Source organism: Lissotriton helveticus, chromosome 11, assembly GCF_964261635.1.
Source record: "Lissotriton helveticus chromosome 11, aLisHel1.1, whole genome shotgun sequence".
NCBI lineage: Eukaryota > Metazoa > Chordata > Amphibia > Caudata > Salamandridae > Lissotriton > Lissotriton helveticus.
In genome coordinates, this window is record NC_136072.1 from 257,633,556 (window position 1) to 257,655,942 (window position 22,387).

The 22,387-nt window shown below is 42.8% G+C and overlaps 1 protein-coding gene across 2 annotated transcripts in view; it reads left to right on the top strand.

Annotated features, from left to right (window-relative positions):
* Window positions 1–22,387, top strand: part of LOC144791737 (phospholipid scramblase family member 5-like) — a 217,144-nt gene that overhangs the window by 125,532 nt on the left and 69,225 nt on the right. For both annotated transcript variants that reach the window (XM_078666506.1, XM_078666505.1), the window contains exon 3: window positions 16,230–16,272. In XM_078666506.1, coding sequence (XP_078522632.1) covers window positions 16,230–16,272 — 43 coding nt within the window. The remainder of the gene's footprint in view (window positions 1–16,229; window positions 16,273–22,387) is intronic.

Genomic DNA, 22,387 nt, shown 5'->3' on the forward strand with positions numbered 1-22,387 from the left:
CCAAGACCTGCCAATGCAGTGGCTGTGCACAGTTTGGTACTGCCATGTCGACCTGGCTGGTGTACTCACTATTCTTACATGTAGGACACCCCATGGTAGGCCCAGGGTACCCCTGTCGGCAGGGTGCACTGTATGTGAAAGGTAGGACATACCCTGGTGTGTGTGGCATGTCCTGATAGTGAAATACTGCCAATTTTGTTTTTCACTATTGAAAGGCTACTTGTCCCATGGGACAGAACAGTGGGTATTTTCTTGCCTAGCCATCCTGTGTGCGTCTGCTGGTTTGTGGATTGAGTGTCTGGCTTTTGAATGACAGAGGCTGGGGATGTGCATTCTCTCAGACGGCCACCGAAGGGGGGTGTTGATGTGTGTCCTGCCTATCCTGGATGAGTCAGGGCTGGGCTGAATAGACCTGGGCTGCATTCAGAGTCGGGGAAAGCAATTTATTTCACATCATAATGGGACTGGTCTGTCTTGGACAATGCTGTCTCCACCTCCTGCCAGGCAGCTGCACCAGAGAGGACAGAACTGGTTTTGGCTGGGCAAAGAGTTTCTCTGCCACCAGAGAACAAAGGCATTTGGGCTACAAAAAGTGGAGCCCAGACCCCTGAACTTTAGAATACTGCTGAACTAAGGAACCTGCCAGGACGAAGACCCAGGAAAGATGAAGGAGTACCTCCCCTATGCTGTGTGCTGTTGGGGTTGGCCTGCAGTGGTTGCTTCTGTCTTGGGCAGGTAAAGGACTAGACTGTGCTTTCATCATCCTGCTGTTAGAGTTTTCTCCAAGGGCTTGACATAGAGCTTGCCTCCTGTTGGAAGTCTCACGGATAGAAAAGCTTCAAAGATCACTTCCGGGAATTCAGAGGAATGTTTGCCAAGGAAAAGAGCTGGAAAAACCAAGGAAGAATACTGCCCCTGTGCTGTTTGCTGTCTGGGGTTGGCCTGCAGTGCCTATTTTCTGCCAAGCAAAGGAGAAGGACATTGCTATGTGCTGTGTTGCCTGCTTGAGGAAGATCTCCAAGGACTTGAAATAGAGCTTGTCTCTTGTTCCGAAGTCTCAGGGACCACCCACAGTCCCCCCTGTACTCCTTTGCTGGGAGTTCTGTCCTCCTGAGATGTGCCTGACAGTTTTCTTGACCTCTGGAGGTTGTTTGGGGACTGGACACTGCAAGACATGTGAAAATTGAAGCATCACCTGTTACCAACTCATCGCAGCGGTGCAAGAAGAATTTTCGGACCCATCGCTGCTGCCGAAGAATTGACGCAGCGCCTGCTTGCGGCTGAAGTGTTTGCCATGGGAAAAATCCTGTGCACCGATCTCAAACATCTGAGTTCGCTGCACCAATTCTGACACAGGCCCTGTTGGAGAAGAACCGACACATCGAGGGGAGGCGGCTGAAATCATTGCAGCGCATCCCAGATCTTCACGCATCGTACCTGATTGTCACGCATCGTATCGAATTGTCAAGTCTCTTGCATTGTTCTGGGGTGGAGTAAGAAACTGACGCATTACCTACCCACACAGTAAGAAACCGACTTGTCACCTCCTCACTGGTGAAGAACCGATGCATCACCTCCTCTACGCAGCAGTAAGGAACCGACGCATCACCTTCCCTTAGTGTAAGGAACCAACACATCACCTTCCCTGCGACCCTTTTTACTTGCATTTTTTGAAGTATCCAATGTACTTTGTGTAAAAGTGTTGCATTCAACATTTTCATGGAACATAACTGTTTCTACTTTTTTAAGAACCATATTTTGAGTTCTGTATTGTGGATTTTTGTCGTTTTGGTCTTGTTTGATTTAGAAAAAGATAACAGATTTCTCTAAACTGGTGTGGTGTCTATTTCTAGTGTTATCTTGGTATTAGTGTATGTGTTCACAAAGGCTTTTTTCACTGCCTCTAAAATAAGCCTATCTGCGAGTGCCAAGCTAACAAGGGGGTGAGCAGGGGTTATTTTAGAAACGTATCCCCCTTACCCTCACTACGAAAAAGGGTCCCTACTTGGATAACAGTGCAAACCATTGCCAATTAGAGACCCCCATTTCTAACTAACAATTACTCAAACTATGCTCTTTCACAATCAAACTGCATAGCCCTTTATAGTTATGCACATTATTACCTGTTAAACAATCACCTAGTGTTTTCACCGAAATGTCAATGAAAGCCACCCAGGACAGAATCTTAGTTTTTCAAATCACCCTGAATTTTATCCTGTATTCTTCAGTGGTGAGTCAAAGCCTTAATCACGGTACCCTTTATGAGGTAATAGGACTCAGCATCTTTCTCATTCAATGTCAGCAGTCTATCCATACATTTTCCTGAGAATAGTTCCCACAAGAGAAGTGCCCAATTTCTTCTGGCTACCCTTCAAGCTTTGCAAGCCCGCTCAAAAGCAGTGAACCATTTGGTGATGTCACCATCCCCTGCGTATTTAGGGACACTCCCTTTGGGGAGTTTGGAATCAAAGGAATCTTCTCTCTCCCTATTTAAAAAATTGCTTTAACTAGAGATACGTCCTAGACCCATCTCTTTTCTTTGCCTTTCTATGTCCAGGAGTTGAGCTCCTAAGTTCAACCTCCTGGTCAACCTTTCCAAAATGGGATTCTCATCTGAAGGACTCTCATCTTGCTCTGAGTGGGTGGACTCAGCCACTTCTTCAGATGGATCTTCAGTGTCATCCCTGGCAGTTTCATCATCATCATATTGAGCTTCTAGTTCTGGATGATCTCTTTCTAACTCTGCTGAAAGCCTTCTAAGCTTGTCTTTTTTAGCATGATTTAGCAAGTATTGATACCATAACCCTTACAGAGGGCTCTTATCCTGGCATTGGATGGGTCCATGTAAGGGATCAGGTCAAGCTCCTGAACCTGGTTATCGGTATCAGTATTTTATTCTATAGCAGTACACTCTTACAATTCTAACCAGTTAGTTTCAGGGACTTAACCAAGGCTGTAGTGTTAATTTTAGAAATTTAGAAAAACAATTATGCTGTTTGAAAAAACAACTAGCCTCAAGGCATTTTCGGGATTTACTCCTTTGGTCACTAATTGACAGTGGTTCCAGCAAATGCAAAGTCTTCTATCCCACCACTGAACGACCAATGTAGGAAGCTGGCTCATTATATAGTGTACTAAATTGAAGTACACTATGCAGAGAGTTCAGTGGATCCCTTAATGGTACACCGAGATTAAAGTAGATAATACTAAGGTTCTTTTTGTGGTAGTGTGGATGAGCTGTTCTGCTAAATCAGAGGGTAGTGCTAAGCATTTGTTGTACTCACAGAGGCCATAAAATGAAAGCAGACACTCTAGAATAAATCCAAGACCATTTTATACAAATATTATCGATTTGTTTGTATTTTTTAGACAAAGAACTTCGATCTACAGTAAGTACCTTAAATGTTACAAGTTTTAGGAGTTCGGAAAATATATCACTTTTGTGTACAAGTAGGCACCATTGAAGTCAATGGGGAAAAGCAGAAAAATGTATATAAAATCAGGCAATGCTTTCACAAAGTTCACCTTCTTGTTTCAGGCCGTTAGCAGGACCAAGTCCAAAGTTTAGAGGTAAGTCCAGTGGATCCCACTGGACTTAGCAAGAGGCAAGGGTCGAAGGGAGCTTGGCTGGTTCATCGTTACCGAGACCGCTGGGGCCGGGTGCATGCAGAGCAGATAGGTCAGCCGGGTGTTGTGTGTCAAGAAGTCCTCATGGTCAGGAGAAGGCAACTTGAAGAGATGATTTCGAGACAGCTGGGCCACTCAGGACATATATCAGGGGTTTCATCATCATTCAATGGGTGCTTGCTTCTGGTTTCTGTGGAGCCTAGCATGGACTCTTCATCGTGCTGTTTGCTGTTGGGGGCCAGGTACACTGGATGTTGGTACAGTGTGGCCCTGGTAGGTCCTGGTGTCTCCAAAGTTGGTGGGGAGACAGAACAGACTATCCAGAGCTGGTGTACCTATTTTGGTGTGAATGCTGTGCCAAAGTGGTCCGGGATCAGCACGTCAAAAAAACAGATTTAGTGTGATTGCCATCTGCGGTGTGCATGGAAGTGATACCTTCACTCCAAGGTGGGTTCTTGGTGATTTTTCAAGTCTGGAGAAGTCTAGCAGCTATTGGAGTCTTCACAGGTTCAGGTCAACCCGATACACCGTGATTGTTGAGTGCTAGATTCTGCAGGCAGAGTTTGGCGTCGATTTCTTATGCAGAAGAGATTCAGTTCTCAGGCAGCAAGCTCTCTTTGTCATTTTCTTCTTCTTGTTCATTGAATCTAGGTTTAAGATCTAGGGATGCCACCTAAATACTGAGTTTAGGGGTGTTATAAGGGTAGCAAGGGTAAAGGGGTAGTGGCCCCTGGGCTATCTACCTTTAGGGTGCCTACACCCTCTTAGTGACCACTTCCTGTGGGGAGAGGCACTACCCTAGCCCTGATAGGTTGATTCCCCACCATCTCAATGGTGAATTTTCAGGAGAGGGACTCACATCATCTGCCACACCTTAGTGGTGCTGCTAACTGAATGTGGGCATGCCTCCTCATCTAACTAAGTTTCCCACATTCCCTCACACCAAATAAGGAGCAGGATAGAGGGGTTGCCAACCCCCACTCTTTGGAGAAGCCTGGGCTGAGCTTCAAAGGCGGCAACACATTGAAACTTCCCACTCTGGAAGGCCATTCCGACCTGGAGGATTTGTTACGCACCTTCACCCAGAGCAGGCTTTGTTTATGGCCTCTGAAAGAGCAAGCTCTCACCCCATGAGGTCAGAAATATCTGGTTGCAGCAGACTGGTTAAGACCACCCTAGTGTGCGGCATGTTTTGAGGGGGACCCTCTAAAGCGTCTCCTTTGAGCATTTATTAATAAATCTCGCACTGGCATGAGTGAGGATTTATTAAGACCAATCATCTTAGGGTACAGTGAAGCCATCATGGAGCTAGGAAACTTGAAATGAAAAAGTATCCAGCCCATACATTTTTTAGGACTTCCCTTTGCACTTACAATATCCAAGAATGGCTCAGATATTGCAGGGTCATATTTGCACATGCAGGTATAGCCACACAAGTGATATAGTGCACCCTGCCTTAGTGTTATAAGGCCTGCCATAAGGGTGACATACCTATATCCCATGGTGTATGAGGGTGTGCCATGTCGACTCTTCAAGTTTATCTGCACCCAGACATGCAGCCTGCAGACATGGAATTGCAGTTTGCATGGTCTTGGTGGGAAGTTGCCAGAGTGGCACAATTTGTGCTGCAGACCCAGTGGACTCTCTTCAGTATCCATACCCTAGTTACTTGGGGTACCACTTACTAGGGACTTACAAGGGTGACTGAAGTTGAGATAATCGTGGTACAGTTTTGGAAAAGAGGTCTGGCACTGGGAACCTGTTTCGCAGGGAACCTTAGCATTTACAGTATGAAATCACATCAGGCATCAAGCAAATAATGTGGGCTAATCATGTTAAAAGAGGCACTTTCATACATGGGCACAGGAAAAAGGTCCTGTGAGGTATCTCCTAAAATGGGACTGCATGGTGGATTGGTCAGATGATCCAGTTTTCAGAACAGTATGAATTAGCCAGGAGTCAGTACCTCCGATACATGCAGATGACACACACCCTGTGAAAACATGCAGATAAACTGTGGGACATCGGTGAAGAAACACCACCGGAACGAGTGTCTTTGGGCCCTCCTGAAAGGCATGCCATTTCCCTAATCTATTTCCAACTGATTAACAATAGCCTGTGAAACATCAAAGTGTTGAGGCATAGCTGGTAACAACATCTAGGTAGGCTCGAAGATGACGCTTCTGGGGAGATATGCAGCTACCCTCAGCCATACGAGCAGGGCTCAGATTGCTACAAGTACAAATATTCCATAGGTCATATTATACCAGAAAACGGCGGATGTATGACGCTGCAACGCATACTTTTACAATGCATACCTTTACAACGCATTTTTTACAACGCAACATCCTTTACAACGCATTCCATTACAACGCATGCCATTACAACTAATTTTCTGAAAACTACCTTTACAACGCATTCCATTACAACACATAGTACCTTTACAACGCATACCATTACAACGCATACCATTAGATTGCATGTATGGTAAGTATTGGATAGTGTAGGGGTAAAAATTACTATTCTAACTCCAGGGGGTGCAACAGTAGGGTAAGTGTTGGATAGTGTAGGGGAAAAATTACTATTCTAACTCCAGGGGGTGCAACAGTAGGGTAAGTGTTGGATAGTGTAAGGGTACTATGCGTTGTAATGGTATGCTTTGTAATGGTATGCGTTGTAATGACTGCGTTGTAATGACATGAGTTGTAATTGTATGCGTTGTAAGGGATGTTGCGTTGTAATGACTATGTTGTAATGGTAGTGAATTGTAAAAGTTGCGTTGTAAAGGTTGTTTCCCAACATGGCTAATAAGGATGGGTAGGTGGGAGTGTAGACAGCAAGGCACACCCTCTGGAGCTGCCTAAGAATCAGGGAACACTGGGAAAAGGTATGTAGGAAACGTTCACCAATTGTTGGGATAAACTCGAAGCTCACCCCCAACTGTTGAACAAACCATATGCAGGTATGAACAATTTTTTTGCAATGCAGCTCTGATAGTGGCCAGATGGGCCATAGTACATTACTGGGGGGCAGAGTGGGAGTTGAACCGTGATTGGTCCTTGAGATCTGAATAACTGGTATATAGGGACCGGGAATGTCCACAAAACATTTCATTAAGTGTTGGGCCCCTGGAGAAATGCAAAGGAAGAACTGAAGTGAAACAAGGTTGTTGATGGGCCGAACAGGCACCACACTAAGTATACAGGGGAGACTGATGCTGAGTAAAAGCCTGGGGAGGTAGAACTAGAGTGAAACGCCATGTGGATCGTTTGTGTGATGCACAGTATGGGAGATGTATAACTGTATGTGGGTGAACATTGTGTGTAGATTGTGGACCTCAATTCTTCAGTTAGTAGATAATGTAATGAGCAGTTGGTTGTGAAACTTAGCAGAGTTTTGAAAAATGCCTATAATTAATTTAAGGTAATGTAATTACATTCATTAACATTTATTATATATATTAATTGTAACATGTAAAAATGTTTAAAATATTTTATAATAAAAGAAAAAATGTATACTGTGAATATTTTTCATAATAAATAATATTTAGATATATATTTTTAGTATATAATTAAACTGTATATGATTTCCTAGGGCTTTTATATTAACTCCTACTTTCATTATTTTCTGTCGGAATGTGTTGAAGTACCAGTGATTGGCCATGTTTGGTGCTGGACTTCTGCGCTAAGCTGGAGTAATTTTCTGTAATTTTGGGTCCCTTTTTGACTGTAGTTGCTTTAGAATGGAAGTTTTCAACTAGCAATGTGTTTACTCTTTTGAGGGTGGGTATATGTACCACCCTAAACTCCTCACTAACACTCCCTTAACCCTGTCTTACTACTCCCCAATCTCTCTCTTTTGTTAGTAAGCATTCCTTAGCAATTCCTCCACATTTACTACCAAAACGTAAACTTACATGCGCTGAAACCGCACTGGGGGCAGAGAACTCCACACTGAAAAGATAGGAGAGAGAGAGAGAGAGAGAGAGAGAGAGAGAGAGAGAGGTATATGCTACATGTAGGTTTGTGAATATCATTTTGTAGCTCAATTGTACTACTATTGTAGGACTACGCAACTTACTACAAAATACAGTTTGTGAATTACCCCCTAACAGAACCCCTTCCAAAGGGCCACAGGGCAAGCAGGATCTACTTGGCCCTGCTGTGGGGTTGAGGTATTTTACTCCTGATGTCCTAGGGCTCAAATTACTATGGGCCCTAAGCAGCATGTCCAAACACCCCTTCAGAAGTTGACTCCCAGCAGTGGCATTGGTAGAACAGTGTAAGGCTTCTCAGGGGTGGAGGGGAGCGGTAGAAGCACAGGCACATAATCCAAAACATATTCAGCATCTATAAATGGTTGTCCAGTCAAATACTTGTGTTTATGAAAAAAGGAGAATTTATATATGACCAGAAAGTAAAATGCAGTGCACACAAACAACACACACAGCCCCTGAGTTCAGAGCTCTAGTGTTTGGTATGCATGTCCACCCAGCTGATCATCTCCCTCACCAAAGACCCCGTCACCGCCAGAGCCAACCTACACGAAGGGATGACAGACGTTGCCAAGTGGATGATGAACAGTCGCCTGAAACTGAACTCGGACAAGACGGAAGTCCTCATCCTGGGATCAGCACCCTCCGCCTGGGATGACTCCTGGTGGCCCCCCGCCCTGGGCAGCGCACCCAAACCCACAGACCATGCACGCAACTTGGGCTTCATCCTGGACTCATCCCTCTCCATGACCAGACAAGTCAACGCCGTCTCCTCGTCGTGCTTCAACATCCTGCGCATGCTACGTAAGATCTTCCGATGGATCCCCACCGAGACCAGGAAGACGGTCACCCAGGCCCTCGTCACCAGCCGTCTGGACTACGGCAACTCCCTCTACGCCGGAACCACCGCCAAACTCCAGAAGAGACTCCAGCGGATCCAGAACACCTCAGCACGACTCATCCTGGACATCCCCCGCCGCAGCCACATCTCCGGACACCTGAGAGACCTGCACTGGCTCCCGGTCAACAAGAGAATCACCTTCCGTCTCCTCACCCACGCACACAAAGCCCTACACAACCAAGGCCCAGGATACCTCAACAGCCGCCTCAACTTCTACGCTCCCACGCGCCAGCTCCGATCGACCAGCCACGCCCTCGCCGCCATCCCCTGCATCCGAAGAACCACCACAGGAGGAAGGTCCTTCTCCTACCTGGCCGCCAAGACTTGGAACTCCCTTCCGACCCACCTCCGCCTGACCCAAGACCACCTCGCCTTCAGGAAGCAGCTCAAGACCTGGCTGTTCGAGCAGTAGCGGACCCCCTCCCCCCAGCGCCTTGAGACCCTCCGGGTGAGTAGTGCGCTATATAAATGATATGATTGATTGATTGATTGATTGTCCTTGAGTCCCACTTTCTTCTCACTAGATATTGTGGTTATTCCCATTCACTATAGGTCAAATTCATATTAAGCCCCACTAGTTGTCCAAGTCGCAGGAGTCCACTCTGACTTTCCAAATTCAAAAGAGTTTTAGTGCCTGAAGCAATATGTGGCAGAACAAGTTACCCTGAGGGAGGGGGGGCTTCGGGCCATGACATCAGTCTTAACAGCTCCTGCAGGTATTGTGCTTCCTGAGTCCCTAGGAGTGTTTGTCGGGTGTTGCAGAGAGCTGTGGCCTCTGCTGATGGTGAGTAACACTCAAAGCTCAGCAGGGGCAGTGGATCGGCAACCATGGTGCTTCCCCCAGTGAGAAAGTGAGTTCCTCTGATTCTTCCCACAGGTGAGGGGACTGATCAATCAGGTTCAGATCCTCAGTAGGATGTCTTGCATGTGTTTGGAACATGACTTAGCCTTTCTGACAGAGTGCGGTTTAGCTAGACCGGAAGGAGCACACCATGCACTACCCTCATAAGTGCTACTGCCGATACCAAGAGATGAGTAGTTCCAGTGCACGGCTGGCAGCATACCCTTTTCATACTGTGAGATCAATTAATATGGCCAGGCCTCCAAACCTGTGCCAGGGGAGAGGAGCCTACTGAGCCACTCAGTAAGAAGTTCCACAGCTGAGTGTGCAGCTCAATCTTGCCCTACTTGAGGACAGATTCGGGGAGACAGCAAGTGCCTTTTTGAATGTACCACAACAGCCTGTACAGGAGCCAGAGTGGGCATTAATCATATGGAGACAGTGAGTCCCTTGATGAGCGCACAGCAACTGCATGTACGCAAGCCAGAGTGTGCTACAGTACATGGAGACAGCACATGCTTGTTTGAGTGCACTGTACCGGTATGTATGTGAGCTAGAAAATATGCTACAGTACAGGGAGACAGCACGTGCCTGGTTGACTGCTCTTTTCTGGTATGTATGTGAGGAAGCGTGCTACACGACATGGGGATGGAGCATGCTGGGTAGAGTGCACCATGCTGATATAAATGTATACCTGGGCGTTAGAAGTACATGAAGGGTGAGACTGATGTTTTTAGGCAACGCTAAGGATGTCTGAGTGCCTTTTCAGGAGTACAGTTGAAAAGGGCCTGTGGGGAACCCCAGACACATTTGTGGGTTGCTGCATTTCTGAGAACTGTGTTGAGCACGTACAAGAGGATGGAAGAGCCATGTTCTTCGGTGTTCAAAATATTTACTACTTGAAGATTGATGTACTGCTGATATTCAGTTCTGCTACACTAATCACTATGGGGCATATTATCAAGACAGGTGATAAAATTATTGCCGTTTTAGCGGCATAAAACTGCCGCTAAAACGGCGATAATGGGCTTGATAATATGCTCTATGGAATTCCAATTGACGCCCATATTAGATGTCCTTCACATTTAACATGGGCTTCAATTGGAATTCCATAGAGCATATTATCAAGCCCATTAGCGCCGTTTTATCTGCAGTTTTCTGCCGCTAAAACGGCGATAATTTCACCGCCTGTCTTGATAATATGCCCCGTAATTTGAATGGTTACTCCACTTACTCATTGATGTTTAATATATTTTCTTGGAAAGTTGCCACCTGTCTACGTGGAGGTCTTTAAATGCATTCGAGATGGTCCTTTTCTATAAACATGTTCCAAAAGACTGGCTAAAGGATGTTTTCCTCATAGAAACCAAAACATCGACAATCCACTCACATCATCCTCCCAAATAAGACCACTTGTATCATCATTTTCTGAACTCCTATTCCTGAGGCTATGATGTGAGGCTGAGTGACACTGTACACCACATAAGGCCTCTTGCGAAAAACTAAGCATATTGGTGGCTTATATGTCTTATATGGTATGTATTTTATACATGACACTCTATGTTATTCCTCTGTAAATACTGTAAAATATACATATTTGTGTGTGTTATTAAACAATATTAAAATGATGCTTTCATACCATGTCACAGAAGGCTTACTTTCTGTCTAAATTGTTGCCCTTAATGGATTATTAATTTAAAGTATACTCATTGTTAGATACATTTTGATTGGATCGTGTTTGACCAATTTCTAAATTTTAAAGGCATTTGTTTGCAAATAATTCCTTCAGGAGTGTCTTGTTGTATACATTGTTTACCCATCTCCTGAGGGAAAATGTGGTTACTTTATTGTGTTTTGCTTATCTTTAAATTCGGAGCACAGTACTTCAGTCAGGTCAACTGAGAATTGTATTCTGTCACCCTGAAAGAATAAATAACACACTCCGAACTATAATCCAGGCCCTTCTTATCTAGCCTGAATATTATAGATGCGTGGTGAAAGATACTTTTATTCATTGTTTTTATTATATTCTATACTGGCTCAATTTGGGGAAAATGCTAAGATATCTGATATTTTGTTATGAAAAGGTACAGCCACCCTTTTTACTTTTCACTTTTTCATATAAAAGAAACAGTAATGGGGAGATCTCTTTTATTTCTCTTGTGTTATTTCTGTGGCTCTGGATGTTGTTTTGCATTATTGGAAAGAGAAATATTTTACATTCTTTGCTTAATTTAATACAACAGAATCTTAAGAGTTTATTCTGTATTGTTTGGTAAGGTCTGGTGCTATGCATCTGGGTCTGTCCGATGTTTACAAGTGAAAATGTGCACATGTTTTTTAACAGTTTTAACCCAGTTGTGCTTCCTCATGTTAATACAATAGGATCTTAAGAAACAGTAGTTAATTCTCTACTGTTTGATGAAGTGACCCCACACATTAGCACGTGATGAGGATTTGAGGGATACTTATACTCTGTAGTTACATGGGGTTATTTTATACTTATGAGAAAGGATGCACTTACCCTTAACCCCCCCCCCCCTGATTAGTTTTTTTGTTAACACCTGTTTATGCATCTCTGCTGTGAGTAAGGGTCTAATGGAATCTTGGTGACAGAAAGAGTTTGGTAAAATGCTTTTAAGCTGTATCTGCTGGTGCCCACCTTTTAACATAAGTTCAGCTGCTACACGGCTGGGACAAGAGTCTGTACAATGGTTACATGTGAGTATGTGCATATGTTTTGTTTGTATTTTAATGGGACTCAAGCACAAATATACAAAATATTTGGACCTATAGGTGCTTCTCTATATACTTTGGCTTTTTTAATATTTCCCGCAATGCGATATTTGCCTGATGGGCCCAGTTCATTACTGCTTGACCTGCTGGCAGTTCAAAGACTCTTCCTGTACATTATGACTATTTGGGAGTATTGGCCCTCTCCTTGAAGGTGCAAGAATGGGGAGGATTCAGCATTAAGTATCATGCCTTGGCATGTTGTTATCATGGAGACCGAGGAAAAGCAGGCAGATCTCTGGAACCAGCTCCAGGAGGGGCTTCCTTCGAAAAACTGGAGGGAAGAAATCAGTTTTGATGGGTAGAGCCACACTTGGAAAAGAGGTATTTCAGACATTTGATTGAGTCTGCCATTTTGGAAACACCAGAATGATTTGCAGGGAAGCAGGTGAACAGATGGGCTGCTCCCAGGAAGTGTCATTTAGGAATGGAGGGGGATGTGGCATCTGTGGACTGGGCAGGGACAATGACTTTAAAGAGGTCTCCACCTCTACTTTTAAACAACTAAATCAGGATAAAGACTTTGAGTAGAGTGGAGCTACATAGGAGGAAGGATGGATCAGCTTGCTGATGAACTCTTGTGTGAAATAAAAGGACTTTGGGCTTGTATCTCTTTGAGTCTATTTTGCCCTGACTCCACAGCCAATGACACTTGAGTACCCACTCCATCTTGGGGATAGTAAGGACCATGAAGGACGAGGGGCCCTTGTGCTTTTGTGGACTAGTTCTTGCTAAAGATGCCCTAAGAAGGGGTGCCTTAGGCATTATTAAGTTGCCAGGACTCCTAGGAAATGCAGGCAGTGAGTGTAATATATCTTGAGGGCTACAAGGTGCTTTTGCCTGAGGCCACCCACCAGGCTAGGAGACTAATAGGTCCAGAGGGCAGTACTCCAAAGCGCTATGTAGCGGAGGAAAATGCAGCGGAAAATGTAGAGGGCAGGATGTTCTATGGTTATGCTCCTGGTGGCCAGGAGCCATACCCAAGACATACCATGGTACAAAGGTCAATCAGATTCAAAGAAATCTACACTAAGCTGATGCAGGTTGCATTGCTCAGATCTATCAGTGTGAAAAATTCCTCACTGCATTCAGCATATGTTTTTTATGTCCTCCTTGGGAGCTCATGTGCTATTGATCCCCAGGGACCAGCAGAATTGTGGGTGCTGTTGGACTCAGTGGAGAGATGGAAGACCATTGCCTTGAAGATTTTCTTGAGAGAATCATGGAGATGGTCTTGTACAATTTGTGTCCCCAAACACAGAAGGCACCTCCTTGGCAGTCCCTGTCTCCCTGTGCCTGAGCCTTGAGGGGCATAGTAAAGGCAGGGACACAGGTTCTCCCACATGCACTGATAGAGTCAGGCAGGCAAGAGAGATAGACAAGAAGCCTGTTCCCCCACCATTGAAAAAAGGAGAGTGACTGGCATTCAAGGAGCCTGTTGGGACCACATTGGCTGTGTGGCTCTCAATTGGTCTTTACCTGAGAGTGTGTGGACATCTTCCAAGAGGGCCAGGGGCACTCACCGCTAGAAATAGAAATAACAACTCTAACTGGCACCTTGAACCCCCCCCCACCAAAAAGGAAAAAGTTAATGACTTCTGGCTGGCAATCCAAAAAGGAACCCAAAGGGCCAAGCAAGCCTCCATATGCCTTTGCAGGGACTTACAAAAGTTGCTTATTCATGACGGACAAGAATCACTTCAAGATAGTGAGATTCTGAGGCTGTCAGGAGAGCAGCAGGTCCCCACAAGAGCACCACATTCCATTTTCAAACTGTCACTTTAGGTCTTCTATTGCTTTCAAGAGTAATAGTAGGAGATATTTCTCATTTATTTAAACGACTGCAAAGCTTGTGCGTTAGGTCCAAAAGCTGTGAATTGTATAGATTTTGTTATAGTTCCTCTGTAATTGGTAAGAATTCTTATGAAAACTAGAAATTGGACCGCAAATAAAATGCACACTGTGTTATATTGATTGCTTTACCAGGAGTGTTACATTGAAAATTATAAATGAACGTGATATTTTGCTATTACCATAAATTGTTGCACATTGGTAAAATTGTTTTATTATTTAAGGGTTTTGAGTTTTATCAATACTTTTCTCATTTTTGCTTTACGTACCGGGGTAGAGAGTTGAGTTTCTAGAGCGATAGGGCCTGCTAGCGCACAGACTGTTAAAGTGGCATGCTGATCATTGGGGTCAAGCTTACATTTAGTGAAGTTACTTGATTTTACATATTTGTCATTTTGTGACTATTTAAATGTAATTGATGTATTAAGTGTTTGTTGTGTTTCTGCAGTTCAAGTCTCTAGACCACCTCACCATCTCGAGTAAGCATTGAACTGCTCTGCCTCACCACCCTGACAATCAAATGCTACAATGAGCAATTAGTACTCCATTTTTCATTGATCCTTTCCTTATTCTATATTAAATGTTGACAATTTGGTGGGTGGTGAGAATCTTGGTTTATGTTTAAGATCAGTCAATAATCTTCTTTTGCTGGGGTTTTATTCTTCTAGGCCAAGTGTAAGGTTTCTTGGTTCATTGGGAAATGCCCGTAGTCCTCAGTTGCTTCAAATTTCATTTTGACGGTGCTAGGTGACTTCAGTTGCCATATGGATGTCATAAATAATTAGGAAGCAAAGACATTAATTGGAATTCATACAGTTTGTATTCTTTTTCGGCTGGCTGTAGGTTCTACACTACTGGACGGTCACACCCTGGATGTGATATTTGAAAACTATCCTTCTGAACAATCTCTCCCACCTAAGGCTCAGGCCTGGTCAGATCATATAGTTATTCCTTTCAATTTGGTGGCTGAGCCTTTTAGAGTCATCAGCAGATCAGTGATCAAGGAGGGTGCTTGCTTGTTCAGTGGGGAAAAAGTCTAGGTCCCAACCTCTGTAATCAACTTGCCTGATCCTCCTACTTTTACTGGGGAGTTAATTAATGGCCTGTAATTGTTCAATGACTGGATCATCAAGGCCATAGACGATTTAACTCGAGTCTGTCAATGAGGATGTTAACTTCTCGTTCCATCTGCTCCTTAGTTCTCAGTTTCCTTGGCCAAGCAGAGTTTAGCTTGGATGAAACTGGAGAGCACATTATTGTTCAGAGGCAAACGCTAGGTACATATTAGTTATAAAAAGCTGCTAAAACTGATAAAGGAAGTCAAGAAACATACTTTACTTTGCAAATTGAATCAGCCAATAATTCTCCAAGGTAGGTTTATCGGAGGTGAAATAATTCCTTCATCTTAAAGCTTCTACTATTGAAATTCAGCCTTCACAAACCTGTGTGACAGTCTGTCTGTTAATGGATTATTTAGAAATGTTTAAGCTTTGACTTCCATTGAAATCAGGATTTAGACCACCTCATTCCACTGAATCTTCCCTTCTTAATGTGTCTCAATATTTCGAGATCATGCCAACTGTTTTCAGAGCCCGTCATCAAACAAAGCCTAGAATCATCTCCCCCTCTCCCAGGTATTAGCTGAAACAAAGGCAGTTTTTAGAAAGCGTCCTAAAACTTGGCTATTCTCCTTGACAAATTAGTTGTTTGGCTTTTTTTTTTAAAGAACACTGTTTCTTTTCTTTCTTTTTTTTCTTCCTTTCCAACCTTTTTCAGCAGTTGTTGTCAGTAGATGTCTTGTGTTTGGAGCAAAACTGGATGCTCCATTGGAGTTGCAGCACGCTTTATAAATAACTTTTTTCATTTCAAACCAAAGAAGGTAAAGACTCAAATTGGATAAATTGGGCCCCAATACATTTGAATGCCTGGGTCTTCTGACCTTGATTTCTCACAATAACTACACGATTAATTAGGTAGTTTATGCATTTGTAAACACCCCTGTACTGTATATATGTATCATGGTCTGTAAAGGACAATTAATCTATGACTGTTTTGATATTATTATGTATCCTATTTTATTTTAAAGGCCCTTTCATAGATACACTTGAGACTATATTTAGCTCAACAACATGCTCCCCTATATTGTTAATGTTTGTTACAAAGAAGAATGCAAATATTAAAGTATTTTAAAAGTGTCACTTGATGTCATTTTTGTCTTTCAGTTAGAACAGGTTATAATCCACCAGAAGGTAGAACTCCTGGGAGGTATGTATATATGCATTTCCTAGACACTTTTTTTAGATTCAGTCATTAAATTATCCATTTTCTACTAATGCATTATACAGAACATAAATGCCCTTATTATATACATCAAATTGTTGTTTTTAGCATCTATATATTCATATTCACTGGTCACCTTCACAGTTGAAAAAATAATTCAGAAAAAAATGATACGCTAATAATTCTGATGTGTTTGGCTAATCCAGAGCACATTTTACGACAGAGGGCTCGATTCACGGAAGTACTTGTAAAGTTATGAGTAAGGATTCCCTGCACTTGTGGCGGAATCTCAACATCCGCGGCGGAACCTCCACGTGGCAAACTCTCTGCAGTGGCCAATGCCGAGATTCCGCCTCAAGTGTGGAGAGTCTGCGTTCGTAACTGTACTACACATTATGTACTTCGTGAATTGGGCTGAGAGTTTGCAGAGAAGGCTAAAGGCCAAGATTTCCAAGGCTAAAATAAGATTTCTGTTTATATACTAGAAGTGAATAATTTTATTTTGTGAAGGATTTCCTAAATGTGTCATACTTACGCTTGCTACATATGCAATGATATGATCTACTTATGTATCTGATTGATTTATGGTATTTGTGTCTTTGTGTATTGCTGTGTGATATTGTTCTTCTATGGATATGTCTTTTTCCAAATAAAGCAAATGATTGATTGATTGATTGATTGATTTATGCTTTCATTTGTGTTTGTTGATCATGATGTAGGAGGATCTTTCATACTGTTATAGTCATCCTCATTAATATCAAAGTTGAGGCGCAGTCTTATGCGATACCAATTGGGTTATTTTGAGATTGGTGACAGTGCTCAATTGGTCTCCCTGTTTGGAATGGAATGTTGGCATTCTATGTCCTGGTAGGGAAACAATGAATCTGGCTATAATTGTTTGCCTACATCAGCTGCTACCAACGTTCCAAAGTTCTCACCTACAGTGACAGCCCTTCCTGGCTGCTGCCATTGTGAAGGGCCTGTGGGATTTGGCACAGGAGAAGCTGAGGCAGTGGGTGTGATCGAGAAAAGCAAGGAGGAGTTAGCATCCTCTTCTACAGCTCATGCTGTTAATTTTAATCTATGGGGAGATTAAGCCAACTTGCCTTTGCCTTGCTCTAACTTAACTTCCACCTCATTCTCATTGCATGAAACTGTACTGCTGCATGCTCTACATCCTTAGAGGGGCTATAGCACCATATGACAGGTAAAAGCAAAGCAAGGGGATGTGATCTTAACACAGGTGAGAAATGAATCATCTCCCTTCACATATGGCTCCTGTTTTCCCTGACTCTCAGGCACTAAAAGGACTGAAACATTGGCATGTGTATCTCTTAAAGTCACTGACATTCAGGGGAAGTAGAATTCCCAGATTGCAGGTGCGCAGCTGACATGAGCCGTGGCAAGTTTTGCACATTCTCATCCTTCTTCCTAGAAGCATTCTAGTTTTATCATTCTTTTCCATCATAGAACACAATATTCAAAAAGCATTTTATCCCAATATCGTGTATTATACTATTTAAATTGGGCTTTTGGATCAAGCCAATATGAGGGGCTGATTTAAATAAGGTGTTGTGTAAGATGATAAAATCTAACACAAAGAGAGAAAATTGGCTTCCTACAATGCAGCAGGAAAACGTTTCAGCAGCAGTACTAAGAAAAGTGATGCAATTCAAGCAGAAAATACCAAATCCATATCCAGGTGAAAACATTCAAGAAAAATAAGACTTAAATGTAAGTAAAGCATTAAATGTCAAACTACCGGACCATAGGATTGTATTAAACATAGCAGCCTCTCCAATGAACTCGGATTGTGGGCAGTGTTAATGTGGGTTGGGATAAAGACATAAAAAACATATTTATACTAGATTTACTGTTAGTTATCAACTCATAAGAAAGAAAAAATATCCCTGAGACCCATCCCTCAGGGTTAAAATAGCTAAAAGAGTACTCTTGTCAGGAAAAAGTAGTGAATCTACCTTGCTTGAGGACCATGAAAAATTAAAGTAATGACAACTAAACCCAGACAATAACCTACCTCCGTGTTGGGGTAATGAGATATTTGTTTTTTTAAAACATACTTCCACTTAGGTGGCTGGCCTTCTAAACTGACAATGGCCTTTAACATGCTTTTTATGATTTTCAGGGTAACCACAGTAATAGTGGTTCATCAGAAGATACAAAGAAATACTGCTCAGCTTCCTGTGGTCTCTAAATTTGGCAGGCAGCAGTCTGTAAGTGCATAGTGCTTTCATCTTCCTTTACTGAAAGAATACTGCCTGACAAACTCTTAATTAGTTTCCTAAGTATTTTGAAGAAGGGATTAGAAAGGTTCAGTAGGATGCAGTCTATAATAATGGCATAATAAATATGCTCGATCCATTTACTTATTGATAAATTACTATAGAAACTGTTCTAAGTTGGTATGTAGGCAGTGGTAAATGTAAATGTTAGCCGTATAGGTTCTAGAAATTGGTGAAAGTCCTAAACCACTTAACGCCTGAATTATGATTTCACCTGTGAGAGAAATCAACAACAAATAGATGAAGCTAACCACTTCAAACTTCCTACTACACTGCAAAAAACAGGGAGAGAGAGAAGACAGGATTTCTAACACTAATGGGTCAGCTGACACAAACCGAGAACAAATTACTCCGGGTTTTTCCTCACTACAAGCTCAGAACATAGGAAGAGGATAATAATAGAGAAGGGGAGGAGTATTTTCTCATAGAAATGGTAATCTACACCAGCCCACAGGCAGCACAAAAAAGTGATAGGAGTAATGCTTGAGATAGTCTTAGTCACTGGTAAATTACTGTGTGTCACATGTCATTCTATCTTTTTTTAGCTTGTCTCTGCTTTCACAATCGTATACCATACATATGCAAATCAATATTGGTCCCATCCCAAACGGTCTGTAGAAATAAAAATGCAAAGATCAGGTCCGGATGGAAATACTTGCAACCCTGGGCTTGTTTTTGCCTTACTGGGCATCATCAGTGAAGAAAAGCATGAGTCTTCAGGCATAGAGAGCTTTTGACCTATGCCTGTACATACGTCTTCTACTTAGGGATGCTCATGTTAGACAGCACAAATAGTGATAGATGGAAAGCTTGAATTAATTCCAATCACCAGAAATTACCCTGGGCCTCATCCCAGCACATTGTTGTTTACCTGTGTGCCATAAAACTCAGGGGAAGCCAGATCAAATCAATCTTGGCCCTGATCCACACGGGATGGTCCAGACTGCACTGCAGGTTGGGGCCCTTTAAACTGCAATAGAAACCATGTCAGAATAGTTTCAACTCTTTATGGTCACATCAGTAAGATAAAGTTTAAATCCTATTGCATAGCAATATTTCTAACTACATCTCAACCTACCCTTCCTACATAAGAAAACTGTCATTAACAGCTCAAAATGTAACATACTGAATTATCTGAATACATTTCAAGCACTAGTAATTATTCTGGGCCTCATATCAGTTCATCTTTTTTTGCTCACATGTACCATTAGAGATAGAAACCATCCCTGTGAAAAGTAGTCTTACCTCAAGACGTGATCCCAGTGAAATTGTCTGGATAGGCGTGTGAACACAAGCAACTAAAGACTGGTGAATTGCAGTTTGGATCCTGTGGAATTGGAACCCATGGATCTGCATAACCCCCCAACCTAGGAGGACATACTGGGTACTAACAGTGATGGATGGAGTGCTTCAAATAATATCAGCCATTTTCCAATCCAACATTTTTGCACAATATTTTCTAAAACGGACTGGAACTAGCCTTCTACATATTAGTCTTGACTCCACTACACAGTGGTAGCCCAGACCAAACTGCCAGGTCAGGACATCCTTTTACCAGAAGACAAGCATTGCGAGGTTGGATTTTGCCTTATCGGACCGCATTGGATAGGTACAGCATGAGTCTTTATGTTTAATGTATTCGATTAAGTCTAATGCTCAATAAGGGTTTCTTGACACTGAAAGGAGGATGATTCAGGTAAATAATTGGTAAAACAGATACATTTTTAAGGTCTTTCTAAATTGGATTAGAGAAGGTATGCTGCAAAGGTTCAAAAGTAAGCTGTTCCAAGTTCTTGCTCTAGACACAGAAAAAAGAAGTGTCCAAAAACATGCATTACCGAATCATGGAACAAGTAGTACACATTGGAGACCTTGAGACCTCCACGGGTGAGTAGCGTGCTTCACAAATCCCTGATTGATTGAATCCCTGATTGATCTCAGATTTTTCTGAGGCATATACTTATGAAATTGTTGTGCCATGAAAACAAGCAGGTGAGAATAAATTGCCATATGTACTATAGTCTTGGCCTTAAAGTTGATTCCTACAAGAACCAAGAGCTAGTGAATAGTTTTCATTGCTTTGGTGGGAGAGTACATTTTTGTTGGCTGCAAATCATGCAGACTGCATTATTTTAGCTTCAGTTGTAGTTTGGTGTTTCTTGTGTCCCACTAAGAAGATGGAGTTACAGCAATCTAATCTTGATTGAATAGTAGCTGTGACTACAGGAATTCTTAGTTCAGATTCCAAGGAAGAAAATATCTGCCACAACATTTTAGCTGATAGTAAGAAGACTTGGAAGGTGTAGCTACTTGAATACTGAGGCTGAGACCCATATCAATATAGACACCTAAGTTATGAACAGAAGAGGCTGGAGGTAGGAGGAAACCTATACAAGGACAACAATGTTCCTGGACTTAATATAAATTCAGTTTTATCAGGGTTCAATTTTAAATAGTTTTTGGACAACCACCAACACATGTATGAAAGGCTCTGTCTGCCAGTAAAATGTATCATTTTGATCCTTGGCTTCATTGGGAGATAGTCCAAACATAAATTCGTGTTCATCAGCATATATGTAGGACTTAGGGGCATATTAGCAAGAACCTCGTTAAAATTATCGCTGTTTTAGCGGCAGTTTCCTCCGCTTGATAAGTGCCCCAGGCTCCTACTCAATCTAGGAACACCTTTTTAGTCACTGGGACCCCACCCATCTATACTACCCCTAGCACCTATTTTACTCCTTGCTGACCCCACCGAATCTGCATCAGCTCTTACTACACCCCTTCCTTGCTCTACCCTCTACCTCCCTCAACACTTGTTACCCTGTGAGACTCTTTCCACACCTCACTCTGGCCACACCCACCAACTCCCAACCACTCTGCAATCCACTATAGCTCAACGGTAAGTCTTGTGCTGCTAGTGTTGAAGGCTCTCACAGGACGGGGGTTCAAATCCTGACAATGCTGTCATAGTATCCTAATGTGGTAAATTTTCAAAGTGCTTTTTTCTCATTTGCTAACTTTGGATTTTTTCACATGGAAAAACTGAGGAAATAAATGGCAACCCTTTTTGGCACGTGTGCCCCAAAATTACAAATCTTTTCCCTCATGAACTTCTACCAACTCCCCTTCTTCTCATGTAGGTGCGATAGGGGCAAAGCCTTATCTTCCTTTATAAATGTAAAATTCGGTATATTGTAGAGCCAAATGTGGCCTCCAGGGGTATAACTGGGCATAAGAATGCAAGGAAACTGCTACACTGATAGTAAGTTAGGTTGTATGGTGATAATTTTTCATTTTGTTGTGAGCTGGGGTTTGGTGCCAGTGAGGTTGGTTAGGAATAAAGCCCAAGCATGAGCTCTGGCAATTGAAATGATGGGCAAAGTTTGAGGCAAGTGAAAGTCTCTTTATTAGGTGCAATAAAAACTAGAAAGGCTGTTTTCTTCAAGAGGCAACAAAGGGCAGAGAGAGGCCTTTACTTCTGCAGGTCAGCATCATGCCTGCTGCAGCAGCAGGTGAAGGGATGGAGCATCGCATCACATCGCTGGGGCTGGGGCTGGGGCTGGGGCTGGGGCTGGGGCTGGGGCTGGGGCTGGGGCTGGGGCTTTAAACACCCCCTTCCTTCCTTTGAAGAATGCCCACAAACACCCACAAACGTCCAGGTTCTGTATAGAGGATGACTGCAGGCAATTTAGGACCCTGCTAAATGAGAGTGACATCACCATGTGTGCACTTTGAGTGGCACACCGTTAGCCTAAGATAAATAGGCTGCTTTTGAATTTGGCTGACGAACCATG